Below are 27,415 nucleotides of genomic sequence, written 5' to 3' on the forward strand. Positions count from 1 at the left end.
AAGCCAGTCCATCTCTCTCTCTCTCTCTCTCTCTCTCTCTCTCTCTCTCTCTCTCTCTCTCTCTCTCTCTCTCTCTCTCTCTCTCTCTTTCTCTCTCTTTCCTCTCTCTCTCTCTCTCTCTCCTCTCTCTCTCTCTCTCTCTCTCTCTCTCTCTCTCTCTCTCTCTCTCTCTCTCTCTCTCTCTCTCTCTCTCTCTCTCTCTCTCTCTCCACTCCTGCTACCTGCGGATCCAGATATAGAACTGTCAGCCCCTGTCTAGCATGTCTGCCAGTGTGGTGCCATGCTTTCTGCCAGATGACAGTGGATTAAACGTCAGAACTGTAAGCTAGTCCCACTTAAATGTTATCCTTTATAAGAGTTGCCATGGGTATAGTGTCTCTTCACAGCAACAGAACATTGACTAAGACAATAACTTTCTGAATAAAACTGTAATAATAAGTTGGTAAATAAAAATGCGACTTGCCATTGTAAGCATGTGTAGCAATGTCATGCTGAAAGTCCTCTGTACAGTTAATATGACTGATGCTGATGTTAAATCACAGATTAAAAAGAAGCCATAAAAGTCTTGTAGATTAGAAAGGAAATATAGTTTATTGCTCTATAATGGTATGATACATAAAATAATGTTTAACAGCTACCACAATAAATAAATATACAATCCTAATAAGAGCGTGTGTTAGCAAAACTGAACTGGGAAGTTGTTTATTAGAGTTGAGTACATGTATACCCTTTAGCCCAACTGGTCCACTGTAGGGATAAAGATATGTGTGTGTGTGTGTGTATGTGTGTGTGTGTGTGTGTGTTTCATATCAAAGACATTTCAAAAATGCTCAGAGTAGCACTATCTCAACAACCAAAAATTAAGAACAACCCAAACATTTGGTAATAGTAGAGAAGAAAGGAAAATTGCGGCACATGCAATTTATGGACTGTGTAAACAGACAACAGTTATCCTTAGCACACAGATACACACACACACACACACACACACACATAGACACACACAAGGGACACTTCAATTTTTATAAAAGTACACACTCAGGCAAACCTGACCCTCTGCTGTTGGAAGGAAGAGCTCATGCTGAAGCACACTGGGACGGACCCCACACAGGCTTACTTGGGGCTTTCTGCATGTATCCAATGCACCAGCAAAGCCTTACAGGTCTTACAAGATTCTCATTGTGTACATAGAACATCAAAATAGTTAAAGAGAAGAAAGAACGTATGATGGGAAAGCACCACAGAAAGCTCTGGTCCAGCCTCTCACAGACTCACCTTGAAAGTCCACTATCTTGGGTGTGTGCTATGTCTGATGCCCCAGATCAAGCTTAGCCTTCCAGGGCCCCTCCCATTCTCTCTGTGCTGTCTAGAAATGTACTTAAATGGAAACTAAATAACAACTTTGCTACAAAGACTAACTCATTTGCTATTTGGTATGCTGTAATGAGAAACTCACTGTATAATTTCTCTTTTGTTTCATTTTATTTGTATGGGTGTTTTACATGGATGTTTTACTTGCTATGGGTGCCTGGTGCCCACTGAGGCCAGAAGAGAGCATCAGATCTTCTGGAACTGGAATTACATGTGGTTTTGAGCTACCATAGCTGGTGTGGGAATTAAAACCAAGACCTCCAGAAGAGCAGCCAGTACTCACAGCTCCTGTGTTGGTAATTTTTATAATAAAAGGCGAGGAACAGTGTGGGAGGTGGGTGGCCCATTCAGTGAAGTGCTTACTGCAGAAGCAAAGGAACCTGAGTTTGGATCCCCAGCCTCCATGTAAAAAGTCAGGCAAGGCTGCATGCGGGAGAGGTAGAGGCAGAAGGACAGCACAGCATTGCTGACCAGCCAGTCTACAAGAGCATCCAGACTCAGAGCAAATGCCTATTGCAGACAATAAAGTAAGGAGGGATAGCAGAAGGCGCCTGACATAGATCTCTGGCTTTGCATACAAACCATGCACTCATTAGAGATTAAGTGAGTTTAGGGACCTCTTTGCTTGGTAAATCTCATTGAAGAAACTTCTTTCAACAGATAGTCACACCATAGAAAACTACAACTGGTCACAAAGCAGAGAACAACCCATTGGGAAGTGCCTTGCCTCAACCGACATCTCTGTAATATAATTAATCCCTGCACCTAATGATCAGGGAACATCTCAGAAGAATGATTCAACATTTGTAAAAGAGCCAGGGAACCCCAAATCAGCTGTGAGATTGTATCTCCTAGAAATGTCAGAGAAGCTACACTTCAACAGCATGGCTACCTGGTCAAAGCAAGAATGATGACAGTACCAGCAGGGAAATCTCAACATTCACAACTGCAAGAACAACATCCAATAGGCAGCTGTTGCCAGATGCACAGCAATACACAGACCACAGTGATGACTTTGTGTCTCCCTCATGGTCTATTAGCGTGGGAATTCTAAGAGAGCCGCTTATCACCGAGGCTAGAACCTGGCTACCAAGTAGCACGTGGGTCTCAGCAGTGAACAGGGAAGGCAACACATGACTACAAGGATGAACTGTGAGTGAAGCTATCTCTCCATGAGTCCAAGAGAACTAGAAAGGATGGCTCTGATCTTAGCATGGAAATGACTGTCAGCAGGTGAGATTGGGGATGCTCTGGTCAGTGAGTCTCACCAGAGCCTACAGGAGGAAACCCCTCTGTTGTAAGAAAACAGCCCCAAGTCTTTCGGAGGTTCTGCCAGCCTTCTGCCAGCCTCCTCACTTCATTGTCTAATTGACTTATAATTTTCCAGTTCTGAACATGGCTGAGCTGTCTGTGGCAACCTTCTCACCAGCCCTTCTACCTGAAGTCTCTTCTATGTCAAACTCTCGTTTTGTGCACTCACGGTTCTTCTCTTCCCATGTCTAGCTATGAACCTGTTACAGCCTCAGCCACCAGCTTGCCAATGGCCAGGATGGGCTGGGAGCCCTCCCATGGTTCCCACAGATTTGTTTTGGCTCTCCCTTAGTACTTAGCCCTAGAAAACAATCTCTGGATTCCCCCCCCCCCCCCCCACACACACACAATTAGCTTGAAAGCTCCAAGGAGCTAATGACTATAAGGTGTTTTGATTTCCTCACTGAAACACAGAGAAACACCTGGCTAGCAGTAGACACCCCATAAATATTTGTTGAATAAAATGAATTTCCATATCTAGATACTCCATGAATACTTGCCAAATAAACTGAATTTCTGTATCTAGGCTATATTCAATTTAATGAAGGCTGCTTTTGTGTTGGTTCCTATGTCAATAACAAAACTACAATGCCTGAAACATAGCTACCTCATCAGATAGTTATTGTATAAATAGATATCACTGGTATTAATCACCCATTCAAACATCACAGGAGAGCTTATCCGGGACCCTACAAAAAAGGGTCGGCATCAAGTATATCAGCCATTTCACATTGGCATTTACATTCAAATTATTCATCTCACAACAGTGAAATATTCTCTACTATTGATAATAGAAAAAATAATAAAAAACAATTCAATGAATTCTGTCTGCCTTTTCTGCATAAACCGCTGCTGCCCCTTCTTATCCTAGGCTATACCACTTGGAATCTGCCTTCTGCAGTGTAAAACATGTATAACACCATTGAGGGGAGGTGTGCATGGACACCAGAAAATCCATTAGCCACTGAGATTTTCTTATACTTTGTGATATAAGCAGCAACCTAGAACCTTGTGCCAGCCAGTCTGTCTGTCTGTCTGTCTTTTTTTTTTTTTTTGAGTTTTTTGGTAGATATCTGTCACTATTTTAATGTTTTTTTTTTAAGGTTTTCATATAGCTCAGGCTGTCTTATAATCCACTCTGTGGCTGGCCTTGAATTCTAGAGTCTTTAATGTCAGCCTACAGGGTGCTAAGGTCATAAGCGTAGGCCACTATGCCCAACTGTATCATTGCATTTAATGTCACTGTTTCATTGTCATGATGAGACTGTTCTGGTGACACTGAAAACACAGCCAGGCCTCTCACAAGGACAGAAATAGGCAGCTGGGGCTTCTGCTAAGTGATAGTAAATAGCCAGCCTTGCTTCCATCACTTCTGGTTTGGTAGTAATTAACTTTAGTAGTAGGTAAGACGTGGGCCTTTTGGATAGGGGCATAGGCAATCTGCTATGAAGTCATAAACATCTTAATTAGTATAATTAAGGGGTTTTGTTGTTTTTTTTTTCTTATTTTTCTTTGGGTTGTGTTTTGTTTTGAAATGGGTTCTCCTTTAGTTCATGATGACTTCAAACCTGATTTGTAGTCAAGACTGACTTTGCACTTCTGATCCTCCTGCCTCCACCTCTCAAGTGCTGGGATTACCATATGCTTGCAGATTACCATATGTTCACAGCACCACGCTTGAGTATCTTAAGAGATGAGATCTTCCTATGTTGCCTAAGATGGCTCCCCAAATTCCTGGGCTCAACTGATCTTCCCACCTCAACCTCCCCTAATAGCATGGACTTATTGGCTTCTTTTGAAACCCAGTGTCCGAAAGGACAGTGCCAAACCATCTAATACGGTTTTTCTAAGATAAGGTGAGGCGCGGAAGAACGTGGGCCGCCACAGAGCTCTGCTCCCCTTACCTGTGTATTGTAAGCCCCTGTACTCGCTTATTGCTCCGGGAGGCTTCAGGTTGGGCCAGTAGTGGAAAAGCATCTGTACTGCAGGAGGCTTCACCTGTGAGGGCCCATAGGCAATCACATACAAAAGATCCTGCAGGAGGAAGGGACACGCATTGGCTCAGCAACCTCAAATAGAAATAACAATCACTCACCAATATAGCCAAAGCAGTAGAAATCCTAATAGAGAATTCTAATGGAGAAGGCAGGTCATTTCCCTGGATCCCATCATCCAGGTGCACTCTACAGATTAAATTGTGCTGGCATATCATTTTCTTCATTTATTCATGTGTTTATTTGTCCTATAAAAGGTGCCCCCAAGGAGGGTTCAAAAGTGCACTGTCCATTAATCCTCTAATGAGATTCAAATTAAAGAAAGATTTTTACAACAGTGTATGCCCACACACCAAACAATGCTTAAAAAATATTTTCCTAATAACATTTCTTAACAATTCTTGTCTGCTATTTGAAAAAATACAATTCTTAAGCAATTTTACATTAAAATCATACTGTCACGCACTGTAATATTTGCCTAATTCCGTGAATAAGATACATTCAATTATTCTGTCAAGAAGTTCTGTTCTTGAAGTTTGATTTCTACTCTAAGTGATAATTTTACCAGTAAAAATAAAGTATATGTTAATCACATCAAAATTATAAGACTAGTATAAATTTGATCAAAGCAGCAGTCATAATATGTAATTGTTAACATTTATATAAATCCAGTTAGTAAATATGGGTTGATCTTGACCCAAAACTTACTTTCCAGACCTCTTGTTTATACTTCATGAGACATTCCAATAATTGACAATGATACACTGTAAGGTAGAAAATATAATTTATAATGAAATGTAAATGCCAGAAAAATCATCCTTGGAGATATACTAAATCACTTCACCATCCATTTTCACTTTAATCATTGAATTGGAAGGTATTTATCACACTTTTAGAAATCATACCAGCCCTTAGCTTTACCAAGCTTTATTCCAAAGCCATTCAGAAGTACTTTGCAAATATGAATAATGTAAACTTGGACCAATGCAGCTAAGAAGGAAAAGCCTTACTATGAGGTCATATGCAAGCTCATCATCTTTGAGTGAACTCCTTCTTTGTCATATATTGTGCTGAGCGATCCACGCATGTTACTTCACAAACACCAGGCCATGTGAAATTAGGAAACTGGTGCCGATTTTCCTATCCCCACCCCAAGGCTGAAAACTACTAAGTAACACAGAAATTTTACCACTTGATCAATAACCCTACCCTCTCATCATAAAGAAAAAATCCATCTCAGAAGCTCCGGGCAGATGTTGCTGACTGGAACTGAGTCCCAGTGATAGGGAATTTGGTTTTTGGTTTTCAGTTTGTTTGTTTTTTGTTTTTTGGTTTTTTTTTTATTTGGTTTTTTTCGAGACAGGGTTTCTCTGTATAGCCCTGGCTGTCCTGGAACTGTCTGTAGAGCAGACTGGCCTCGAACTCAGAAATCCACCTGCCTCTGCCTCCCAGAGTGCTGAAATTACAGGCGTGCGCCACCACTGCCTGGCTCAGTTTGTTTTAAGTGAAATATTTTTATTAATCCTTTGAGAATTTTCCACAATGCAATCTGATCACATTCTCCCCTTATTTCTCCCCCTAACTCCTCCCAGACCCACTCCTGACTTTCCACCCCTCCCCTTTTTTATAATAGTCCCTCAAGTCCAATTTTTGCTGTCCATATACCCATGGGTATGGGGCCACTGAGTAAGTCATGCTCAATCCATCAGGAGCCACACCCTTAAAGCAAACTGACTCTCCACAGAAGCCAACAATGGTCAATTGCTACTCAGGTATGGGTGGGGCCTTGTGAGCCTCTCTCTCCCCATGTTTGAATGCTAAATGGCTTGTCTTTTTAGAGACATTTGTGTATTTTATGTGTTTGTATGTTTGGACATATATATGTATATGTATGTGCTTGCATGCATGTATGTATTTATGCATGTATGTATGCATGTGCACTGTATGTTCGAGGTAGTCACAGAAGCCAGAAAAGAATTCCAGAGTCTCTGAAACTGGTGGCAATTCTGAGCCACCACTTGGGTGCTGAGATCCTCTGTAGAGCAGCAAGTGCCTTAACTACTGAGCCACCTCTCCAGCACAACTGGCTTGATCTTCCGTGAGTTGTTGAGTGTAGTAGGCCCGTCACATCCAGAAGACAGTTCAGCCCAGCCTTCCCTGACCTACAGCTCTCACACGCTCTCTTGTCCTTTTAGCCATAACATGATTCTGCCTAAATATAAACTCCTGAGAACTACAACAAATTATGCTTACAGACAATAACAATATAATTCCACTTCTAGGTTTATTAATTGCAGCAACAGGGAAATCAGCCCAATTTGGCCTGTCTTCCACGATGGTCCCTGAGCCTCAGGAGGGAGGAGCATATAGATGTCCCGTGTGTGGCTGAGCACTCCACACCTGTACTCTGCACTTTGACCAATTGTGAGTGTCAACATTACCCACAGTTCATCCCAAGGAAAACATTTTCTCTGATGTCTAAGAGCTGTTCTGATTAATAGGCATAAAAATATGATTCAGAGGGCAGCGTGATACCATGTCCATTTAGCAAAACAATAGCAGTAGGTTCCTGCCCGAGGCCTGGGAACTCTCTAGCCCCTTATTATTAGTCAAGTTTACAGTTGCAGGCATGCATTTCCTCCTGTGTCTTGGATCTTAAATCCAATCTGAAAACAGTTGGTTACCTCCATATTTGTGCCACTATCACACACATGGGCCTATCTTGCCCATTGTGGTAGTTCACAGGGTTCATAGCTGGATAAAATTGTCGATTTTTTTTTAACCCTAGAAACCTATCATATAGCACCCTTTAGTACTATGAAAGCTAACCATGGAAGAAACGTCATACTGGTACCAACTTGATTTCTCCATTTCTCGTGTTCAAAGCATGTGATATTTTCACAATGGAGTCTTCTGCGGGGAACCTGGTAGAACTACACAGCAGCGTGCTTCTTTGATTTGCCTGTATTCACTTGCAAAAGAACAACATTCATACTAGGCAGGTTAGTGTTTGGTTCTCTCCGTGAGTTACTTTCCATGTCCATCCCAAAACGGAATCTCTGCACTGCAGACTTCTGTGCCATTCGCATCCCGCAGACATGTTTCATCTGAATTTTTTCTGGTTCTTCAGAAGCATTTTGTAGTGGCTATTCCTGGTTGTCAACTTGACTATATCTGGAATGAACTACAATCTAGAATTGGAAGGCTCACCTATGATCCTAATCTGGAGGCTCAGAGATATAAGTTTCTGACCTGGATCTTGGCATAGAGATCTTGAAGCATAGTGGCTATGAATTTCAGAAGATTAAGACAAGGAGATCTCTGAGTTCAAGATCATCTGGGATTAAAGGCATGAAGGCACACACCTTTAATCTGGGCCACATCCTCTGCTGGAGACCCACACACCTGTAATCTGGGCCACACCCTCTGTTGGAGACCTACAGCCTTTAATCTGGGCTACACCCTCTGCTGGAGATATATAAGGACATTGGAAGAAGGAAGATTTACTCTCACTCTTCCTTGCCTGCTTGCCTCGTGGGACTGAGAAACTGCTAGATCCTTGGACTTCCATCCACAGCTGTTGCTGGCCATTGTTGGGGAGTTGGACTATAAACTGTAAGTCATCGACAAATTCCCTAACTATATAAAAAGACTATCCATATATTCTGTGACTCTAGAGAACCCAAACTAATACACATTTGGTGCTGCTCTCTACTTTTTAAATCTCTCCTCTTGTGGCTTCACTGAGGAGTCTCTATTCTTGTGCCAACATTGAAGGGGCAAGTGTCCCAGGGCACTTGGTCTTATACAACATCTGGTCTTCTGCAGTGTAGATTACAGACCCCATTCAGAGCATTCCACTGCCTGTCCTGTGAACAGACCTAGAGAGGACCTCTGTTCAAACTGTGTCCCCTCCAAAATGCCCCACTTAGTCTATCGAGCAAAACCTAATCCACAGTTTCTTTGCTCAATGAAGCTGTTCCTGATTATTTCAATTCCCAGGGTCCTCCCCTGATAAGTTGACGGCCTATAGTATTTAATGGGTGCTTTGCACAGCTTGCTCTATGTTTATTATCTGTTTTGTGAAAGACGTCTCACTCTGTGGCCCCTGGCTGACCTGGCCTCAAATGTACAGGGATCCTCTGCTTTGCTAATGTTGGGGCTGCAGATGCCACCATGCCTGGATACCCCACATTGGTGATGATTTATGGGAATACACTTCGTCTTCCCAAAGAAATACAGAGCCTTACATGTCCGAGTGGTCTCACACTGCTGCCACAATCCCTGGCAGAAAGCCCTGCACGCAGGAGTCAGCTGCTTAAGGAAGTGCCCTTTTCATCTTTAAGATTTATTTTATTATGAATTATTCATACATATGTGTGGGGTGGATATGTACACATGTGTGCGAGTACCAGTGGAGGCCAGAGGTATAAGATCCCCTTAGGAGCTAGAGTTATAGGCAATGTGAGTCCTGGTGTGAGTGCTAGGAGCCAGAGACCTCTGGCAGAGCAACGTGTGCGCTTCACCACTGAACACTGGAGAGGTGTCTCCAGCCCCTGATGTCTAATCTGAAATAAACAATCGGCTGCAAAACCAAGGGGTCACTTGTTGCTTCACTACCCATTCCACCAAAATTTAAACAGTAGAATGATTTTAAAAAAAAAACTTACTTAAAACATTACAAAACCAGTTTTTATGGAATTTTGGGTGGATTTTTTGTTTGGTTGGTTGTTTGGATGACTGATTGGTTGTTTTGTTTTGGAGAATGATACAACAATGCGAGCTTTGTAGAAGGCAGCACGATCATCTTGCCCCATCAGAAGTTTGAGCATACCTGCATGCAGTTGACCCCAAAGTGACCCTGGTGGAAGTCCCCTCCCTTCTTACCTGTTTCCCATATCACAAGACTCGTTTTGAGTCAGAAATGTAATCCCCAACACAGGATAGTTCGTTGGCTATAAACATTATCCTGTGAGCAGATTTGAAAATGAAAGAGGTGTTTCTGTATGATCACAGCAGTTTTCTATCAATTCAAGTCCAGGAGGAAAATACTACATTATAGCAGTTCCTGTTATCTACCCAGCACTTACACCATCCCGGTCAGAACACCAAGGCCAAGCAAGCATGTGCACTCATGTTTTTAACTTGTTGATCTTAACAACATGTTAATAAATAGCAAGAAGAATCGTCCTATTTCACTGTGAGAAAACTCAGCCATGAGGCTGTAAACTTGTTCAGGGCTGCAACAATGTGTCTTTTGCAAAGGAGCTCAGAAAACTGTCCTCTGAAGCACTCAGAGTCAGATCATGTATTAAATGGTTTGTTAGGGCCAAATCAGTCCCCACAAATCTCTTCAATGGTGATACTGGGGTAAAATCAAAGCAAACCTGGTAGCTTCCAGAGCCTGTGGTTCACTTAAACATCACTCACTTAGAAGCTAGGCAGCTAAGAAGGCTGCTTCTGGCATGTTTCCCCCTGAGAATGATACTTCTTTGTCTGGGTTACAGTAACAGTCACCTGAATTATTGTTCCAAGTCTTGAAAGCCAATTTGTCTAAAACCCTAACTCTTCTTCTGTGCCTGTTGATGTCTGGGAGAGGTAAAGAGGCATGGCTTCCGTCTCCATGCTGTGTCCATCCCTCCCACCTGGGTCTTCAGGTGAGAGTCTATGAATGAATATGTTGACCACTGGCGACACTTGTGTCCAGAAATACAATACAGGGTTATTTAACTTTCCCTGGATTTGCCTGGTCTCTCTTTTCTCCCATCAAAGTTAAAGACATCTACCAGTCCCCATGACTGGAACCACCAGACCATGAAGAGAAAAGAAAAGAAAGGGAAAGGAAAGGAAAGAAAGGAAAGAAAGGAAAGGAAAGGAAAGGAAAGGAAAGGAAAGGCAAAGCAAAGCAGTTTCGAAGAAGGTTCTGGAAGGGTCTGCCTCATAACAGAGAAGATAAAAACATTCTTCTTTTATGCCACCATTGTCCTGTATATGGAACCCCACTCCTCATGGTAAAGAAACTGATTTGTGAGTACAGGCTCCCCTCTTCATTATTTTGCCAATGAATAAACTCTTACTTTTTCCCTGCCATTCAGACATTGGTTCTTCCTTGGAATGAAGTCCCTGGACCCAGGTCCAGAAACCAATCCACATTCATGTAACCTCAAAATGTCCACTCTGCCCTATTGCTGCCCAATAGCAGGGTCCACTCTTCCTGATAACACTTTAACTCACTAGTGTCTAAAAGATGCATCCTTTCAGAATATAAAATACAATAAATATGAGTCATATTTTGATGGCCTTTTAAGGTAAGCAGTGTAAGATTAAGCTTGCCCTAAAGTAAACATTTTAATTAAATTCACATAATTGTCCCAGAGATGTTATACATGATGTATATGTTGTAGACAGAATATATCTCTCACAATCCACATATTAAATTCTACTCCCCAGAGTGACATCATTAGGAGGTTGGGCTTTAGGGTGTCCTTTGGTTGTGAAGTCAGAGGCCCCATGAGTAGGTTTAGTGACCTTGTTTTTTGATATTTTATTAGCAGTGATAGTATTATCATTATTAAATTATGCGTATTTAATATACACATAATGTTCTTACAGAGGCAAGAAGAAGGTGCTGGATACCCTGGAGCTGAAGTTACAGACAATTGTGAGCTGTGCAATATGTGCTGGGAACTGAACTTGGGTCCTCTGGAAGAGCACAATGGACTCTTAACTGCTAAGCCATCTCTCCAGCCCTTTATCGTTCCTTTCTTTAAAGACTCCAAAGAATCCTCATGAGCTTTCTTCTACGCAAGGACAGAACAAATCTGCTAATGAACCAGGGAATGGGCCCCTACCAGACACTCAGATCTATCAACAACCTCAAAATAAATTCCCTACACTCTGAAACCATGAGAAATAAGCGTTTAATCACATAAGCCACTCACATTACGGTGCCTGTTAAAGGATCCCTGTCAGAGCTAATCTGGATAGCTCATGAATGTGATTTAGCATTACCTAGAAGACAAACTGCTGTCTGTCTCTAGGGATGCTACCAGAGATTCAGCTGAGGGAGGGAAAATGTGGGAGGAGCCACTTCAGGGATGACAACAGAAACCCCAGCATCCACCTCTCGCCCTTCCTGACTGTGGATACAACATGCCTCACAGTCCTGCACATGGCTTCCCTGCCAGTGTGGTGTGCATGCCTTAAACGGCAAGTCAAAACAACTCCCCGACTCCCTTGAGTTCCTTGTTGGGTATTTTGCCACGGCAACGAAACAAAGGACTAATATAACCTCAAAATATACTGAAGCAGGGAACTAGTGCTAAGACTTGGGGTGCTATTGGAACAAATAGTAAAAATGTGGAAGCTGCTTTAGCATTAGGTAATTGTAGGGAGCGTTCTGAGGTACATTCTGAAAAAGTTGCTGTCACCCTGAATGACTATTAAAGACAACTAGGTGAGGTCTTAGGAAGAGAAGAGCAAAGCTTCACAGTTCTGGAAGCAGGCTAGACTGGATGTTGGTTTAAAACACACACACACACACACACACACACACACACAAGCAAGTGAACAGTAGAGGCGATTCTGAGGAGGTGTCAGGCAGAAACAGGAACATGCAATGGCCAACTGGAGAAAAGGCCACCCTTGTCATAAAGTGACAGAGAACATGGTCAAATTACGTTGACCTCTTGGTGTTCTACAGAAGGGAGAGACTATGGGCGAGATGAAACTGGCTGAGGAAATCCTTCTGCAAATGCTCAGTGACCTGGTTTGTGTTTTTATTTTTGTTTTTGCTATTGTTTTCTGAGTGTTTATAGTAAAATTCCAGGGGAAAGAAATTATTTCAATCAGAATTGCTCATCAAAGAAGAAACTAGGTGAAAGTCTGCAAACTCTTCAGGAGGGACCACTGGGAGCTAGGAAACACATCAATCATCCTTCACCAGAAAAGCCAGGCACTGTAGTCCAACACCCCCAAAGGCAACTTAGAAGTCATCACAGGCTTCCTCCCATCACAGGCCTGGAGAACAAGGAGCCAAGGACAGAATGGCTTCTAGGGGCCCACAAGAAAGTAGAGGGCCTCCCATTACAGCCTTTACCTCGTTCCTGCACTCTGATGCCTTATTCTTTACCCATCGGATTGCAGGTCTTTGGGCCCCAGAGTAGCTTGCACTGCATTCAACAAAGCTGTGGGCACATGGATAGACCCACTTAAAGTTGAAAGGGTACCCTAAAAAGCCATGGGCACCAGACCCCAGACTGTAAGATGAAGTGGAGGTAGATGTGAGGGCAGCCACCACAGGAAGCCCCCACTAAGGTAACTCCCAGCGGACCAATGGAGGCCAGGCTGCCTAGTGCTATAGTGTCAGGGTCACTACAAAAGCCTTGGAACCAAACCCTTATCCAGCAACAACGGAGAAAATAGGACTGCCTCCACAGAGCGTCTAGAAGGAACAGTATCAAGTTGAAGAAGATGTACAGGGCTAAGGTTTGATGCTGAGTTTTGAACTTGACCCTTCTGCCTTTGGGGCGGGGCTATCTCCTCGCTGGCTGACCCACCTGTGTACTTTATTGTTTACACGTCTGTCTGCTTCTGTTTAGGGACTTAACCCTCAGCTGGCCTATGAGAAGCAAGTGCTCTGCCGTGGAGCTGCAGCCCCAGCCCTCACAGTTGTGTTTTGGAAATACATGACATATAGAAGAGCAGAGCATTCTGGGATGAATCACGCCTCAAATCCGACAGTCATGGATCTGGATGGTATTTATACGAACCGTTGGACCTCGGGTTTTTGAGCTGATAATAGGATGAATTAAGGCTTGCAGGATTGCCAAGATGGAATTAATGTGTTTCAGGTGTGAAAGGATGTGAAATTAGGGAGATGGAGGTAGAATACTGGGAAATCAAATATCCGTGTTCTCAAACACCCATGTTAGATCCTAGACCCCAATGTAATAATATTAGGAGGCAGGGTCTTTAGGAGCCATTGAGGTCATGAGGACTGCACCCCAACAAATGTGACAGTGTCTATATAACGGCAGCTCCAGAGAACCGTTTCCTCCTTCCTTTGTGAGAGGAACATGGCCCCCTACGCACCAGGGAATTAAGCCTTCACCAGACAATGAGTCTGCTAGGACCTTGGTCTTCAAGTTCCTGGCTTCCAGAACTTTAAGTATTCGTTGTTTTAAAGCCTTTTTATGGGAGCACAAGTGAATTAAAACAGAGGCTAGAAGCCAGCGTCTGCCTTGATTCCAGTGACTTAGGAGGCTGAAGACAGAAAGCTGTCTTAACCCAGGAGGTCAGCCTGGGCAATATAGGCTCCATCTAACAACAAGACAACAACCAAAACTATACACAGGGTGACACTAGGACTGAACTATATAGTGAATATGAACAAAACACATTGTATGAAATTCTCAGCAAATCAATAAAAAATATTACTTTCAAAGTTTTAAAATCAAAAACTCAATTATTATGCTACTTAAATAGACTAAACACTAGGTCATAAAATGTTGTCATTTCCTAAACAAACATTAAATGAAAATAAAACCAGAGTTCACAGCTTACACAGCACTTCAGTGGTGACCTAACTGCCTTGGAGGTCAGTTCCTCCAGATTCATTTGCTGTCACCCTGGCAAACCCCAACACGATGGGCAAGTCCAGCCAATACCACAGGTGATCTGAGATGCAGAAGCAGAAGGGGTATCACCCCTCTGCCACTCAACTCAAATACAACTTTTAGGATAGTGAAGGAGAAGGCCACAGGAAACCACTGTTTTCTCTCCTACAATTAGAAGAGTATTGCTTTTTTTCTATCCCTTTTCATTAATTTCTTCCATGAAAAACCTGAAACTTGGTAAAAGATTTATATTTAGAAATATTTCTGTGGCATTAGCAAAGCAAATATCCCCAAATAATTGGTTATCATTAGTGGTTAAAGTACAGTAAATATATACAATACACATGTATATATATGCATATGAATCAATACATGTAGTGTGTGTGTGTGTGTGTGTGTGTAAAACCAGATCTCACTAAATAGGCCAGACTGGTCTGCAACTAAGAACAATTGTCCTGCCTCAACTTCCCAAGTGCTAAGCACATAGGCAGAAAGCAGCACACCAGCCTTAGTGTTATCTATATAGACATTACTTTCCAGTCATCTGAAACTTAATCCTCAGACACTCTAAAATGTTCCCTAGCAAACCAAATCATCGCTACTGGCAACAGACAAATTGATTTTAACTCAGAAGTCTGTGTTTAACACATCTCTTGTCCGTTCTGCCTGGAGAAGCTCGCACGTGAACGGAGAAGCAGAAGTTTGTTGAGTGTCGCCTTGTGATAGTGTAGAAGCTGGTCACTTACCTGGGTTAGAGGTGTACTGCATTGCAATCATTAGCATGGAGGATGCAGAGAGGTTAACATGGGCCGGAACGCCTTCTCTCCTGGAGGAACCCACTGAAACCAAAATTCTCCGATTAGATGCAAATCAGTTTCTAGATATGAGTTCATACTTGTTCCCTTACAAAGATCCTTGAAAGAGCTTCCTGAGAAAGTTCCAAATGAACTGAGGAACTACCGACATCTTCTTCCTTTATTTCTGTTTTAAGATGGTGTCTTTTGTAGCTGAGACGTTCTATGTACTCAGGATGACCCTGAATTCCTGATCCTCCTGCTTCTACTATTCAGAGCTGGGGATACAGGCAGGCACAAACTACACACAGTCTATGTAATGCTGGTGATCAACCCCAGAGCCTTGTCCTTGTTAAGAAAACACTACCAACTAAGCCACATCCCCAGCCCCTAAGCCAATAGAAATCAATTGAGATAAAACCACAAAACTTCTTGCTTACAAATGCTACCATTGCATGCCACTGTAAAAAAAAAAAAAAAAAAAAAAAAAAAAAAAAAAGGAGTGATCTCTAGTCCCAAATTTAAAGGGCATATAAACATTTTAATGGTTGACCTCATAAGAGAATGGGAGCCCAACTAGAACATATTAACACTAACACTTAGAGCTAGGCAAAGAAGCTCCACATAACATATAGCATCATATTCAATTAGACATAGAAATCTTAAATAACAAATCGTAAAAATGATCACGTTGGCTTTTAGATGATTTTCAGTGCTTATAGGTCACTACACAGCTGTCTTCATTATCATGAGAATCAATTTCGGCTTTCCGAAGTTTACCCTCTTCTCATCGAGCTGGGTTGTTTGAAACAAAGCACTTTTTTTGAAGCTGTGAATAACTGTGAATAACATTTATCCTATGCCAACAAATGTCCACAATTGCAAAGCAAATAGTCTTCAAAATTCCCCTAATTGTTGTATAATCATGATACCCACTTGCACACTGGTTTTAACACATCTTTAAGTGGCCTGTTCACGATGGCATCAAACACTATATTAAAATCATCTCTTTTTAATGGAATAGACTCCGTAGCTCCATAAGTACTCAAAATTAGCACTGGTGAAAGTTATTTAGTACAACACATTTTCACCAAAGGATATTTTTATCCCAGCAATAATTGAGAGAGGACCCCTACAAAAGGAAGACTTTTATTAAGATTAAAATGTTAAATGAATTCCTTTTTTCCACAAAGATAACTAAACAAGCAGGAGAAACCTCTTATAGATACGCCTATATATCAAGCTGTCAAGCACAAAGAAACAGTGCGTGGTGAAGACTCAGCAGTGGTCACTGTTTCTACACAGTAAGGACCACTGATGCAGCCAGCCAGCCAGCAAAAGGCAGATAATCTCAAACTCTGCTTTATTTTATTTTATATTGATGTACAGTGTGTGAGGAGCACATCTCATTTACATCCATAAGGAACAAGACAATGCAATAAGGCACCCAGTAAACAGAAATGTCAAAGTGCTTATGAAGGGTTGCCCGGCAACAGCCGAGACGATGAAAGTTTAACGGGATTCTATTTCATTTCTACATTAAGAGCTTCTGGTGCCATAAAGGACAGTGATCTTTGCAACAGGCTTGAGAAACACAAACAAACAAAACAGGTCCCCCATCCGAGTTCTGCTAGCCTGAGTCTGCTTTTATTAATCACTACAGCTGCGTGTGTGTGACTCCCAGGGCAGGTGGTATTTAGGTCCATAGATCTGTTTGACGAATCACTGTCAACAAGTGCTGATAGTTAGACAAGAATCGATACAGAGATACGCGAGGATGACTAATCAAGAGGGATAAACTGAGGGAAGAACTTCGGATCAAACACTCTCCATCTTTAGCCTTTTCATATTCAGCCCCATAAGGTCCACTCCTAGAGATCCTAGCTCAGCCCACTGCGTGAGGAATGGGAAACTCTGTTCAATTGATAAGCACGTGGGGTGAGTCTCAGCAGGCCAGCCTTGGATCTGCCTTGGAGGAATTCTGTAAGAGGGGAGAGAGGGAAACAAGGGATGCCCAGGCCAGCACCCAGCGCTTGGAAGGGTGAGCACATATACAATACTCCTGTGCCCTTTGTTGAAGAAGGGAGGAAAGGAATGCCAACTCCAACATAAAAACAGAAGAATGTCAGTCTGTCTGTCTCCTCTTCGTTTTTTCATCTTTTCTCCCCCCTCCCTTCTTATCCCCTCCTCCCTCTCATCCCCTCTCCTCTCATCTGGTCTCCTTTCCTCTCCTCTCCCCCTTCCTCAATCCCCCTCCATCTCTGTCTCTCTCTCTCACCACATGTGTAGTCTTTCGGTGACAAGTGTTTTCACCTTTACTTAAATTCAACTCAAACTTTTTAATAATAAGCATTTTTCAACAATGAAAACTGTTCAAAGAGGTTGAGGGCCACTGTGCCCGGAGGCCTTTAAAAATGGGAGAGATGCCCAAATGTCTCGGATGATTTAAGTGAAGTCTGTTTGGAGAACTGCCCAGATGGCTTAGCGACCTTTGGATGTCCCTGTTACCTCTGCAAATCTATGCTGTCCCTCAAGTATGGCCATCCATAAAGCCAAGAGTTCCCCTAGGACACAAGCCCCAGGAAATTGGCTCCAATACTTATATAAACAGACGGCATCTTGCAATTTCAAAGCCTTCTACAAGACCAAATAAAATCACCATGGCTCTAATTTAATAAGCATGCACAAACACACATCATTTACTGAATCTTGTTTAAAAGGCATGATGTAAACAGATATGCAGCTCGATCCCATGAGAGCACAAAAAAAACCCAAAAACACATAAAAATTAAAGGGAAAAGGCGACTGTCCTCAGGAAATATAATTTAAAGTTTCCAGGCCTCTCTGCTGTTCCCCCAGTAGCACCAGAACAAAAAAATACCGCCATGCCTTCCTCCCATGAACAGTACCAATCCCTTAACAAGTGCTTGCATTTGATAATGTGCCGTATGTGAGGTTCTTGTACGATTCTTGCCTTTAAAAGTAAGCAGATAATGAAAGCCATTTTATAAGTGAGAGTTGAGCCAGCTGCAGGAAAGCACCAGCACTATCCCAGGGGACAATGACAGTCCAAGACAAGGACGATCATAGCTAATGCTCCAGTCACTCACTTAGTCAATCAACACTACCATTTTCATAGAAATGCACCAGGCACCATTCTGGGCCCTTGTAGGTGGCTATGTATATTATCTAAGATTAAATAAAATTTAGAATTACATTCTTCAACCTCACTAGACACATCATACATGCTTAGCAACCCTATATGCTAGCGCCTACAGTCTGAAGCAGCATAGAACTTTATGATGCATTTCCATTATCAGAGAAAGTTCTGTGGACAGTGTTGTTCCGCAGAAAAGTACAAACATCTGCCAGGGAGAAGCGGGAAGCTGGGCGAGGAAGCAGAGACAAGATAATGGGACGTTCTGCATTAGATTAGAAGGGACCGTCTCCAAAGATATGATCCTTGGAGTGTCCGGGGCATGGCCCAGGGAGTGGAAGCTCTGGATGCATGGGCCTGACAATACAAACTCCGCCCAGAGCCCACAGAAGCTAGAAACAGTGGCTTGCGTCTGAAGACCCAGAAACCCCTACAGCCAGAAAGCAGGCAGAGACTGGAGAAGCCATGAGAAACCTTGGGCCGCCTAGCCTGGAGCACACAGAGAGATAGTGGGGGCAATAAAGAAGGTGATGCCTCAACAAGGGGCAGAAAACTGACACCCAAATGTGGCCCTTTGACCTCCCATGAATCTCTGTCTGTCTGTCTCTCTCCCCCATCTCTCTCAGTCACACACACACACACACACACACACACACACACACACATACACACGCATGCACGCACATGCACACACATGCACCTTTCTTTGAAATATATGGTACTTGAACTGAGACCTAAAGGAAACACGTAACGAGGGCATTTATTTAGAAGGGCTCTGAGATGAGGGAAATCATTTACAGCAAGCACGAGAGCCTGATGATGCCTTTGTAAAATCAGAAAGGCTGGTGGACATGCAAATTGGTCGTGTGACAATACAATATGATGACAAAAGCAGAGAGGTTGGCCACAGCCAGCACACACAGGTTCTTGTGAGCTAAATAAGGTCACTGAAGTCAACTAAATAAGGCCACTGAACTCGACGGTAAGAGTGACAGGAAGCTGGATGGTTTGGAGGAAGGAAATAACATGATTTAATCTACATGTTTGGAAGGTGGCTCTGGGTTTGGGGTAACGAATAGGTGATTGGAAGCCTAACCAGGGAAGTAGAAAGACCAGGTCTGAAGCCATTAGACTGATCCAAGTAACTATTGTAAGACACAGTCTGAGATAGTATACACAGAAATAAAACCTTTGTCCATATAGTCTTCTAAACAATAAAGACAAGGAAGTCACCTAGGGTGAAAATCTCCTAGGATATGTGACATAGTCACTTCCTACATTGGCCAGATAGCATCTGGATAGCGAAGCAGCATCTCCTGTCACAGGCCTTGGACAGTGCCCCATGAGGGACGGTCTCTGTTAAGAGAGAGCCGTGACTTCAGAAAGCATCAGCTACATTTAGAGAGAGGACCAGAGTCCCAAGACTCATTAAAATGCTTGCCGATTGGGTTAGTGAGGAGACACGGAAGCTAGATGCCTAACTGCGCAGGAACAGGAAGAGCAAACCCTGTTGTGGTTTTCTGTGGGCTATCACATACACCATGGAAGGTCTGGCCTCACCTGGACGGCCTTAGTGTGTAGGAGAGTGACTCCTCTGAAGAATGCGAGCAATCTCGGCAGACGAGTGTCAGTGTTTGCTGCAGTGTGACTTAATTACTATATCTATGATTTGCCTGTGCATTTGATCCATTACATATTTGCACAACATCATAGAATGTTCAAATTCAAGTCTCACATGGCTTTCTTCTCATGGTCTCACAGCAAAGATAGGATGTAGACAGGAGGAGTTATAATTAGTGACAATTTTATAGCTTAGAAAATAAAAGTTAAATTAGGGAAAGAGAGCTGTCAACAACCAAAGAACTATAATTCTGCCCCCAATGAATTGTGATCCCAGACAGCTCTCACAGCAGCACCTACCTCATTAGAGAGTAAGTAAAATGGGAATAGACATTATAGTGATTATTCACACCGCATCAATAGCTTGTCTTTTACTGTCGTTTGTCTGTGTAAGATTAATCTTCATAAGACCATAAAACTAAGCCCGGTAGTGGTGGTGCACGCCTTTAATCCCAGCATTCAGCAACAGAGGCAGGTGGATCTCTAAGCTTGAGGCCAGCCTGATCTACAGAGTGAGTTCCAGGACAGCCAGGACCACACAGAGAACATAACACTATACCACATGTCTCATGTAGTAGCCAGAACCAAACAGTAAAAGGTGCTTGGCCTAGAGCCTGAAACCAGATAATCAGTGAAGTCATATATTGTTTTAAAGTCAACTCAAAGATCTGAATGATCCTTTCTTTTTTCCTGAGGGTCAGTGGCTAAGGAAATGCAAGATAGGAAAGCTGTATTAGATAGCAGACACGGACCAGGGTGCCTCAATTCTTCAATATTATTTCTTCCTACAAAATAAGCAGCCTATATTAATGGGCACTTAGACCTACACCAAAGTATCATCCTCTAGATATTCATGTTTCAACTGGGTCCATAAATCATAAGTTCTTTATTGGAAAAGAGAGAGGTTTCCATGGTGATGTGCAAATGATTTTTTTTGCAGTTCTTTGTAACTCTTTTATTATCTCTTCATAAACAAAGTAGATTCCATACATATGGAATTAAGAGAGCTATATTTTATTTATGAAATAAGTTAAAAACGTCAAGGAGAATTTTATAATAAATTGATAGGCTAGAAGACCTCAAAAGGAGTTATTTAAAAATAAAAGCATAAGCAATTAGTAGGGCAGCAGAGAGGGCGTGAGCAGCCTATCTGCTATACAGCCAATGTTTGGTTTGAAGAACTGGATCCACTTCAAAGTCAAAACTGCCTCATCGAAGTAATACAATGATATGATCATTAATTATATAATCATGAGTTATATAATCATTCATTATATAATCATTAATGACAATCATTTAAAAATGATCCATGCTATCCATTCACTATAGGAATACCAGACCAAAGAGACACTTTTTAACATTTTCCTGTCCGTAGTGTTTAGCGTTGCGCTTTCTTGTTTGCAACAGGGTCTCAGTGGCATTGAACTTGTAGTGATCCTCGGGCTTCAGCCTTCCAAGTGCTGTTAATTTTATAATTAAAACTGCACCTTGACTTCCAGCAAGTCCTTCTGGCTTAGAGTATCAAGCATCCAGAAAATGCAGCGCCTTTGATCCTAACACATCTGTACTGAAATAAAAATATTCTCAACCAAGTTATAAGTCCCTGTCCTGTTTCCATTAGAAGCTTTAGATATTGCAATAACTACCCAAAACAGTGAATAAAATAATGAGAGGCACATCCTCATCTCAGACTATTTTAACAGGAATCTGAAAGCACCTCCCTTCTGTCTTTGGGACTATGTACAAAAATAAAAAATAAAAATAAAAAGCCTCAGTCATCTAAAGGAGTGTAGAGACTGCCACTATATTTCAAAGACTTAAAGATGACAAATATCAACTACTATTGAACTATCAGGAGGTGCTAAGCAGTCAAGGCTGAGCTAACAGACCAAGACCAGAGTGTCAAAACACACACAGGAGCCAGGTCCACCCCTGGGTTAGACAGAGGTATGTGCCTGTTATATAAAATAACATTAATATTATTCAACCTAGAATTATTAAGCCACAATGAACCAGGGAGAGCCAACTTGTTTTCCGAAACTGCCCCCCTTTAAGGTTGAAAAGTCACTAAGTCCCAGAGGTGTGAAGTGACTAGATCATACCTTCCAATGGATATCAAGTTATTCCAGTAATAAATACAGAAATCCACATCTTTTTTTAGATTCGCCTCACTCAGATTTAATGCTCATTTGCTTCTGACATTTGTGTAAAGCAAGGATTCTATGACAAGGTTTATGTCTGGGGACCTCTAATTAAGAAGCAATTAGTCACCAGCTCTGAAAAAAAGGAGCCGAAAATACTGATCAATTCAGTACAATGTCAGAAGCTCATTCATGTCTCTCCCCAAGTTGCTAACTTAATCTAAGAGCTAGAGGCACGGTGAACTAGATCACTATTAGGAAGACATGGCCTTAAAAGATTCCTGTTCGTATGTTTAACAGTTGACGTTGTTTATTTAAAAAGTAAGATCACAAAATTCTAAGACTATATCCACAACCGAGCCCTGGCTCGTGAGAATACAAGGTAAAGAAATGCAATATCCTTCAACCCAGAATGATGTGGTCAGCCCGCCCATTTTCCCCCATTGCAAAATGATTAGGATAGGGGTCAGATTCCTTGCTAAAAACACATTAAAATCACAGTTCTGTACCTAGATTAAACTTGGCTACAAGATAAGCTAAAGGGAACTAAAGAGATGGCTCAGTGGTTAAGAGCACTTGCTGCTTTTCTAGGCATCTAGAGTTCAAATCCAAGCACCACCCACGGGGCAACTCACAGCTCTCTATAGTTATGGTTCCAGATAATCCAACACCCTCACATGGACATACATGCAGTCAAAACAACAATGAACATTAAAACAAAATAGATAACGCAGCCGAAAAGATACACGTATTGGCCACTTGTTGATGCACAGCAGCAACTTTAATAAGGGCATAAGTACAAGACATTAATATGACTAGCATCGATGCTAGACATGACCCATAGAGCTATTTTATCTTTAAAAAAAAAATCAAGATAAGGAAAGTTGGTGTGGCACCCCACAGGCATGCATTCCCAGGATTGGGGAGGCTGAGGCAGGAGGATAGCTATGAGTGACATAGTACTAGACCAAGCAGGTTATATAGAAAAACACTATGTACCTACCTTTAAAATAAAAAAAAAGGTGTGAGAAGAAATAAGTAAGGCCCACTGTGTGCCAGGTCCAGAGGTGGCACCTACCAGTGCCCCAGACTAAACCTTCACCTCAAGGTGCAGTTACAATTACTATGCCTGAGGCAGCTATGATTATTCACAGAGCACCTATGATTATTAGTTTACAGACAAAAATCAAAGATTACATCATCTGCCTAAGTTCACATAGCGAGCCAGTGGCAGAGCTGAGATTTGCCGAGATTTGTTGAATTCTAAAGCCATCATATTTTTTCAGTTTACTCCTTGTAACAGGTTAATCCACAGTCCATCTCTAAAGCTGGGCAGTGGTGGTGCACGCCTTTAATCCCAGCACTTGGGAGGCAGAGGCAGGCAGATTTCTGAGCTCGAGGCCAGCCTGGTCTACAGAGTGAGTTCCAGGATAGCCAGGGCTATACAGAGAAACCCTGTTACAAAAAACCAAATAAATAAATAAATAAATAAATAAATAAATAAATAAATAAATGAAAATAAAAAAAGAATGCTTTAGAGGCCATCATCATAAAAGCTACAACTCAGCCTTCTCTTTGCTTTCAATTCTGTGAAGCCTGCAGAATTTTATCTATAAAAGTCAGGTACAGTGGCACAGACACAATCCCAGCACTCAGGAGTCCAAGACAGCAGATGAAGAATTCAAAGCCATTCTTGACTACATAGCCAATCTAGTTCCAGGGCAACATGGACCGAAGAGACCCTGCCTCCAAAAACATAAATACATACATACATACATACATACATACATACACATACATACATACAAGACTGGTCCCAGACGGTCCCAGACTTGTGACTGTATCTTGCACAGGAGCCATGGGCTCTGGGTTTTTTTCAAAGTGTACCATAAGTTTTGACTCATTTTGTCATCAAAATACTGAGAAGGAAAGTTGATCCAGGCTTTAGCACTGAATCAGATGTTAGTCACGTAAACTGAGCTGCACAGCACCCTATAGCAATCTGGGACAGGGCTGGGACCAGACTCCATATATGCCCCCTTTCTTCTGCTATTCCCATTCCACTCAACTGCCTTCACATACACAAGAGAATAGTTTTCACACCATGCAACACTCTGTCCACCTTCTTCCTAATGTGGAAGAAGACACTGTAATTTCTATGTAGGAAACACAGAATGCTTTGACACATTCTTTCTTCCTATTCCTAAGGGCAAACTGAGTGAATACAATGATTCTAAGGTATAATTATCTTTCATGTTGTCGACTTCTAACATAATGTAAATGCTGAGCCGATGGAATGTAGATCATAGTATGTTACATCCCAAGTGATTCCATTATAATCCTGAAAAATGAAGTGCCTGTACCAGTAAACACAATTTCTATTTGTACAATATACAAAGATAATACAGGATTAGGTGAGATTGAACTTACATATAGCCATTGGTAGAAAAGATGTGCTAAGATATTCAATAATATCCTTGTGAAGAAATGGAGGAAAGGTGGCTAGCGTTGAGATCATCGTATAGGGCAAAGTGCTCAGAACATCATCATTGAGAAAGGGGAGCAAACACGTGGTCGTATAAAATATTGACTGTCCAAGATCTACAAAACAAAAAGAAGTAGTCAGCCACTGAAGATTGTGCCACTGACAAAATATGCTAACCTTGTATTTTAAGTTTTAATAAGCTGGTTTTAAATTACAAAAGCAGCTATTGTTCCCTTCCTGCTGAGAGTTCTGAAACATGCTGCTAAGTAAACGTGCGATGTACATAGCATTTGATTGGTGAACATATTAAGAAATAAATCTGTTCTGTGAGTGGCTCAACAGTGTATCTATCAGTCATCTATAAGCCTCGCTGTTCAGATGACCCCCACTGATTCCATTAATCTCAAAGCACTTTCCAAGTGAAAAGTGAAAATGTGACATCCCTCCATCTTGTTTTTAAAAGCTCCATTGCATTTCATAAAGATAGCCGAAACACAGTGATATGCCCACTAGGATTTTCAGAAAAATCCAAGGCAGTATTAGAAATAAAACTTGGCTATTTCTGCTCTACGGACCAAGCCACACTGGTCCAGCAACAGTGAAGTCTCGGCGGTGAGATACTTTGTAACCTCCAGATCCTGTGTGCTTCAGAGAAAGGAAGTTTGAACTGGTGGTGTCACACAATCCTGTATAGTTAGTTGTTAACTCTCCAGAAAGTCAGCCTCCCTCGAAATAATCTCTCAAAACACTAAAAATGCATATAATAACAATACCTACCTGGCTCCGTAGAAGGTTTAGATGAGATAAATACAAAGAGCTCAGCATAGCATAGCATGTACTCCAGAAACATTAGCTACTACTTATTGCCATTAATAGCACTAGCATGTTACCTGCATGAGACGTGAAAATAGAGGACCTTCAAAACAAACCACAACTATTTAGCTTAGGATGTATGAAGAATAAATCCATTACATTTGATGCACATTGTGATGTTTGAACCTCTCAAAGTATAGGCCATCAGCCAAGGCTTGACATGAAGATAGATCACTTCTGTATTCATTAACATATCAAAGTCTTAGACTCTGGTCTGCTTTGTCCTACATTTGTCTTCCAGAAACATGTACATTCCTAAAATTATTTCTGATAGTCATGAGAGTTAATGTGCCTTGTCAACTGATAATGTGGTCAAGGTGCAGCCTGGAGACCCAGGGCCCATTGCCTTTGAGCTCAGACCAATGGGTGGAAAATTCACAGGTGTTTTAGTGTGAATTACATAAGATCATGCATAAGAGACACCTCAGCTACAAGCACTGAGCCTTTATAGGCTTCAGCTGAGAAGCCTAATTACAGACTAGTAGCACCAAAAGGGCCTGGAAGTCCACCTGGGGTATTTTCCACCCAAGGACACTGAGATCTGATGAGAACTGCTCCGGCTCATTCCTATAGGCCACAGTGAGCACAGAGCCTCTAAGCCTGGAGAAATCAGTCATTCTCCGCTCAGCTCACTGAAGAAGCCTCACAACATCAGCTGGCAGGACCACAGCTCAGTGACTCTCACTGAAGAACTGTGCATTCCGAGTTACCTCATGACCCGGTTTTGACAGACAGCCCCGAGCAAAATGGTGCTCTCTGGATTTTCTAGATCAGTCACTAGATCGAACTGGGGAGTTTTATCCTAGCTCCTAAGCTTTATTATGCAGAACAAGAACACAATAAATAAATATCAAGATAAGGTCACAAAGCAGGCATAGGCATGAAAGCAAAAACATAAATCATTGTCAAGATTCACACATTATATGGATTGCCATTTATCAAGTGAAATACCACAATCAGGAGATCTTAAAAATAAAAGGGCATCTACCCTAACCCAGTGGACCTTCCAAGGGACACGTAAGTTCATATTGCGTTTAAGGCTGGGTAACACAGAGCAAAGGTTCCAGTGAGTCTCAGCAGATGTGTCAATTGACAACCAGTAAGTCCCCACAGTCTGGTTCTGACTGGGAGAAGATTGTAGTACAAGAGGCTACGTAGGTTTACGACAGCAAAGGGATTCACGATAAGCAACATTACAGAGTTCCACTTTTGTTTTCACGATAATACGACATTGTAAACCCAAGAAAAGCAAACCCAGTAATAGCCATTTCATCATTTTATCAAAGTAAACGATTTAAGACGTTTTAATTATGAACACTTAATACTAAATCAGTCACTAAGCATTCTTTTAGGACAGACAAGTAGCTCTATGAAAAAAATAAAATAACCCCCACCCACCGGTTTTCATAGCTAGCTTTTCTGTACAATGAAACTTATCATACTTCCAGAGACCAAATGGCAAATGTATTAAAGACATTTACAAAGTTTTAGACTTAGTTTAAAGATATCTCAGGTTTCTAAAGCACTTTAAAAAAAAAACCCACACAGATCTCTACTCCCCATACAGTTTTTAATTTTATTAGTCCAAATCCATCTGGGATGGCTAAGAAGACATCACAGGCTTCCTCTGTATGAACTGCAGGAAGAGAGAAACCAAGGTAAAGAAAGACAAGGCCGGATGGGTCGCCACCCTAAACTCCACTGACACACCGTGTGCTAAAACATCTGGGCCCCAGTGGTTTGCAGTAATTGCTGGTTGTTAGATAAATTTGGAAGACTCCTTGAGCATTTCTTTTATCAGGAAAAAAAAATGAGTCCCAGAGAGAAACTTTGATTTGCCCCTGAAACTCCCAGAATCAGTCAAGGATCAGAGCCTGCCTCTTACATTTTCTAGGGCAAGGTTTTAAACTCAGCTTCTCAACTGTAGTTTTGCCAGAGAGTCTCATGATAAACTGCTCAGGGGAAGGAGCTGTTTGCTATATCCTCCTGTCTCCTGTCCATTGTCTCCCATGCAAACCCCTGGATAGCAACCCTGGTTATCCAGGCCATGAG

The 27,415-nt window shown here is 41.9% G+C and overlaps 1 protein-coding gene across 2 annotated transcripts in view; it reads right to left on the reverse strand.

Annotated features, from left to right (window-relative positions):
• Unc79 (unc-79 homolog, NALCN channel complex subunit) overlaps positions 1–24,601 on the reverse strand; it is a 188,028-nt gene extending 163,427 nt beyond the window's left edge. For both annotated transcript variants that reach the window (XM_052185185.1, XM_052185184.1), the window contains exons 1-4: positions 24,436–24,601; positions 15,040–15,132; positions 5,385–5,440; positions 4,587–4,716 (exon numbers count right to left, since the gene is read on the reverse strand). In XM_052185185.1, the coding sequence (XP_052041145.1) occupies positions 4,587–4,716; positions 5,385–5,440; positions 15,040–15,132; positions 24,436–24,523 (367 nt within the window). In that variant the 5' untranslated portion in view covers positions 24,524–24,601. The remainder of the gene's footprint in view (positions 1–4,586; positions 4,717–5,384; positions 5,441–15,039; positions 15,133–24,435) is intronic.
• Between the last annotated feature and the right edge of the window lie 2,814 nt (positions 24,602–27,415).

Source organism: Apodemus sylvaticus, chromosome 6 (assembly GCF_947179515.1).
Source record: "Apodemus sylvaticus chromosome 6, mApoSyl1.1, whole genome shotgun sequence".
Taxonomy (NCBI): Eukaryota; Metazoa; Chordata; class Mammalia; order Rodentia; family Muridae; genus Apodemus; species Apodemus sylvaticus.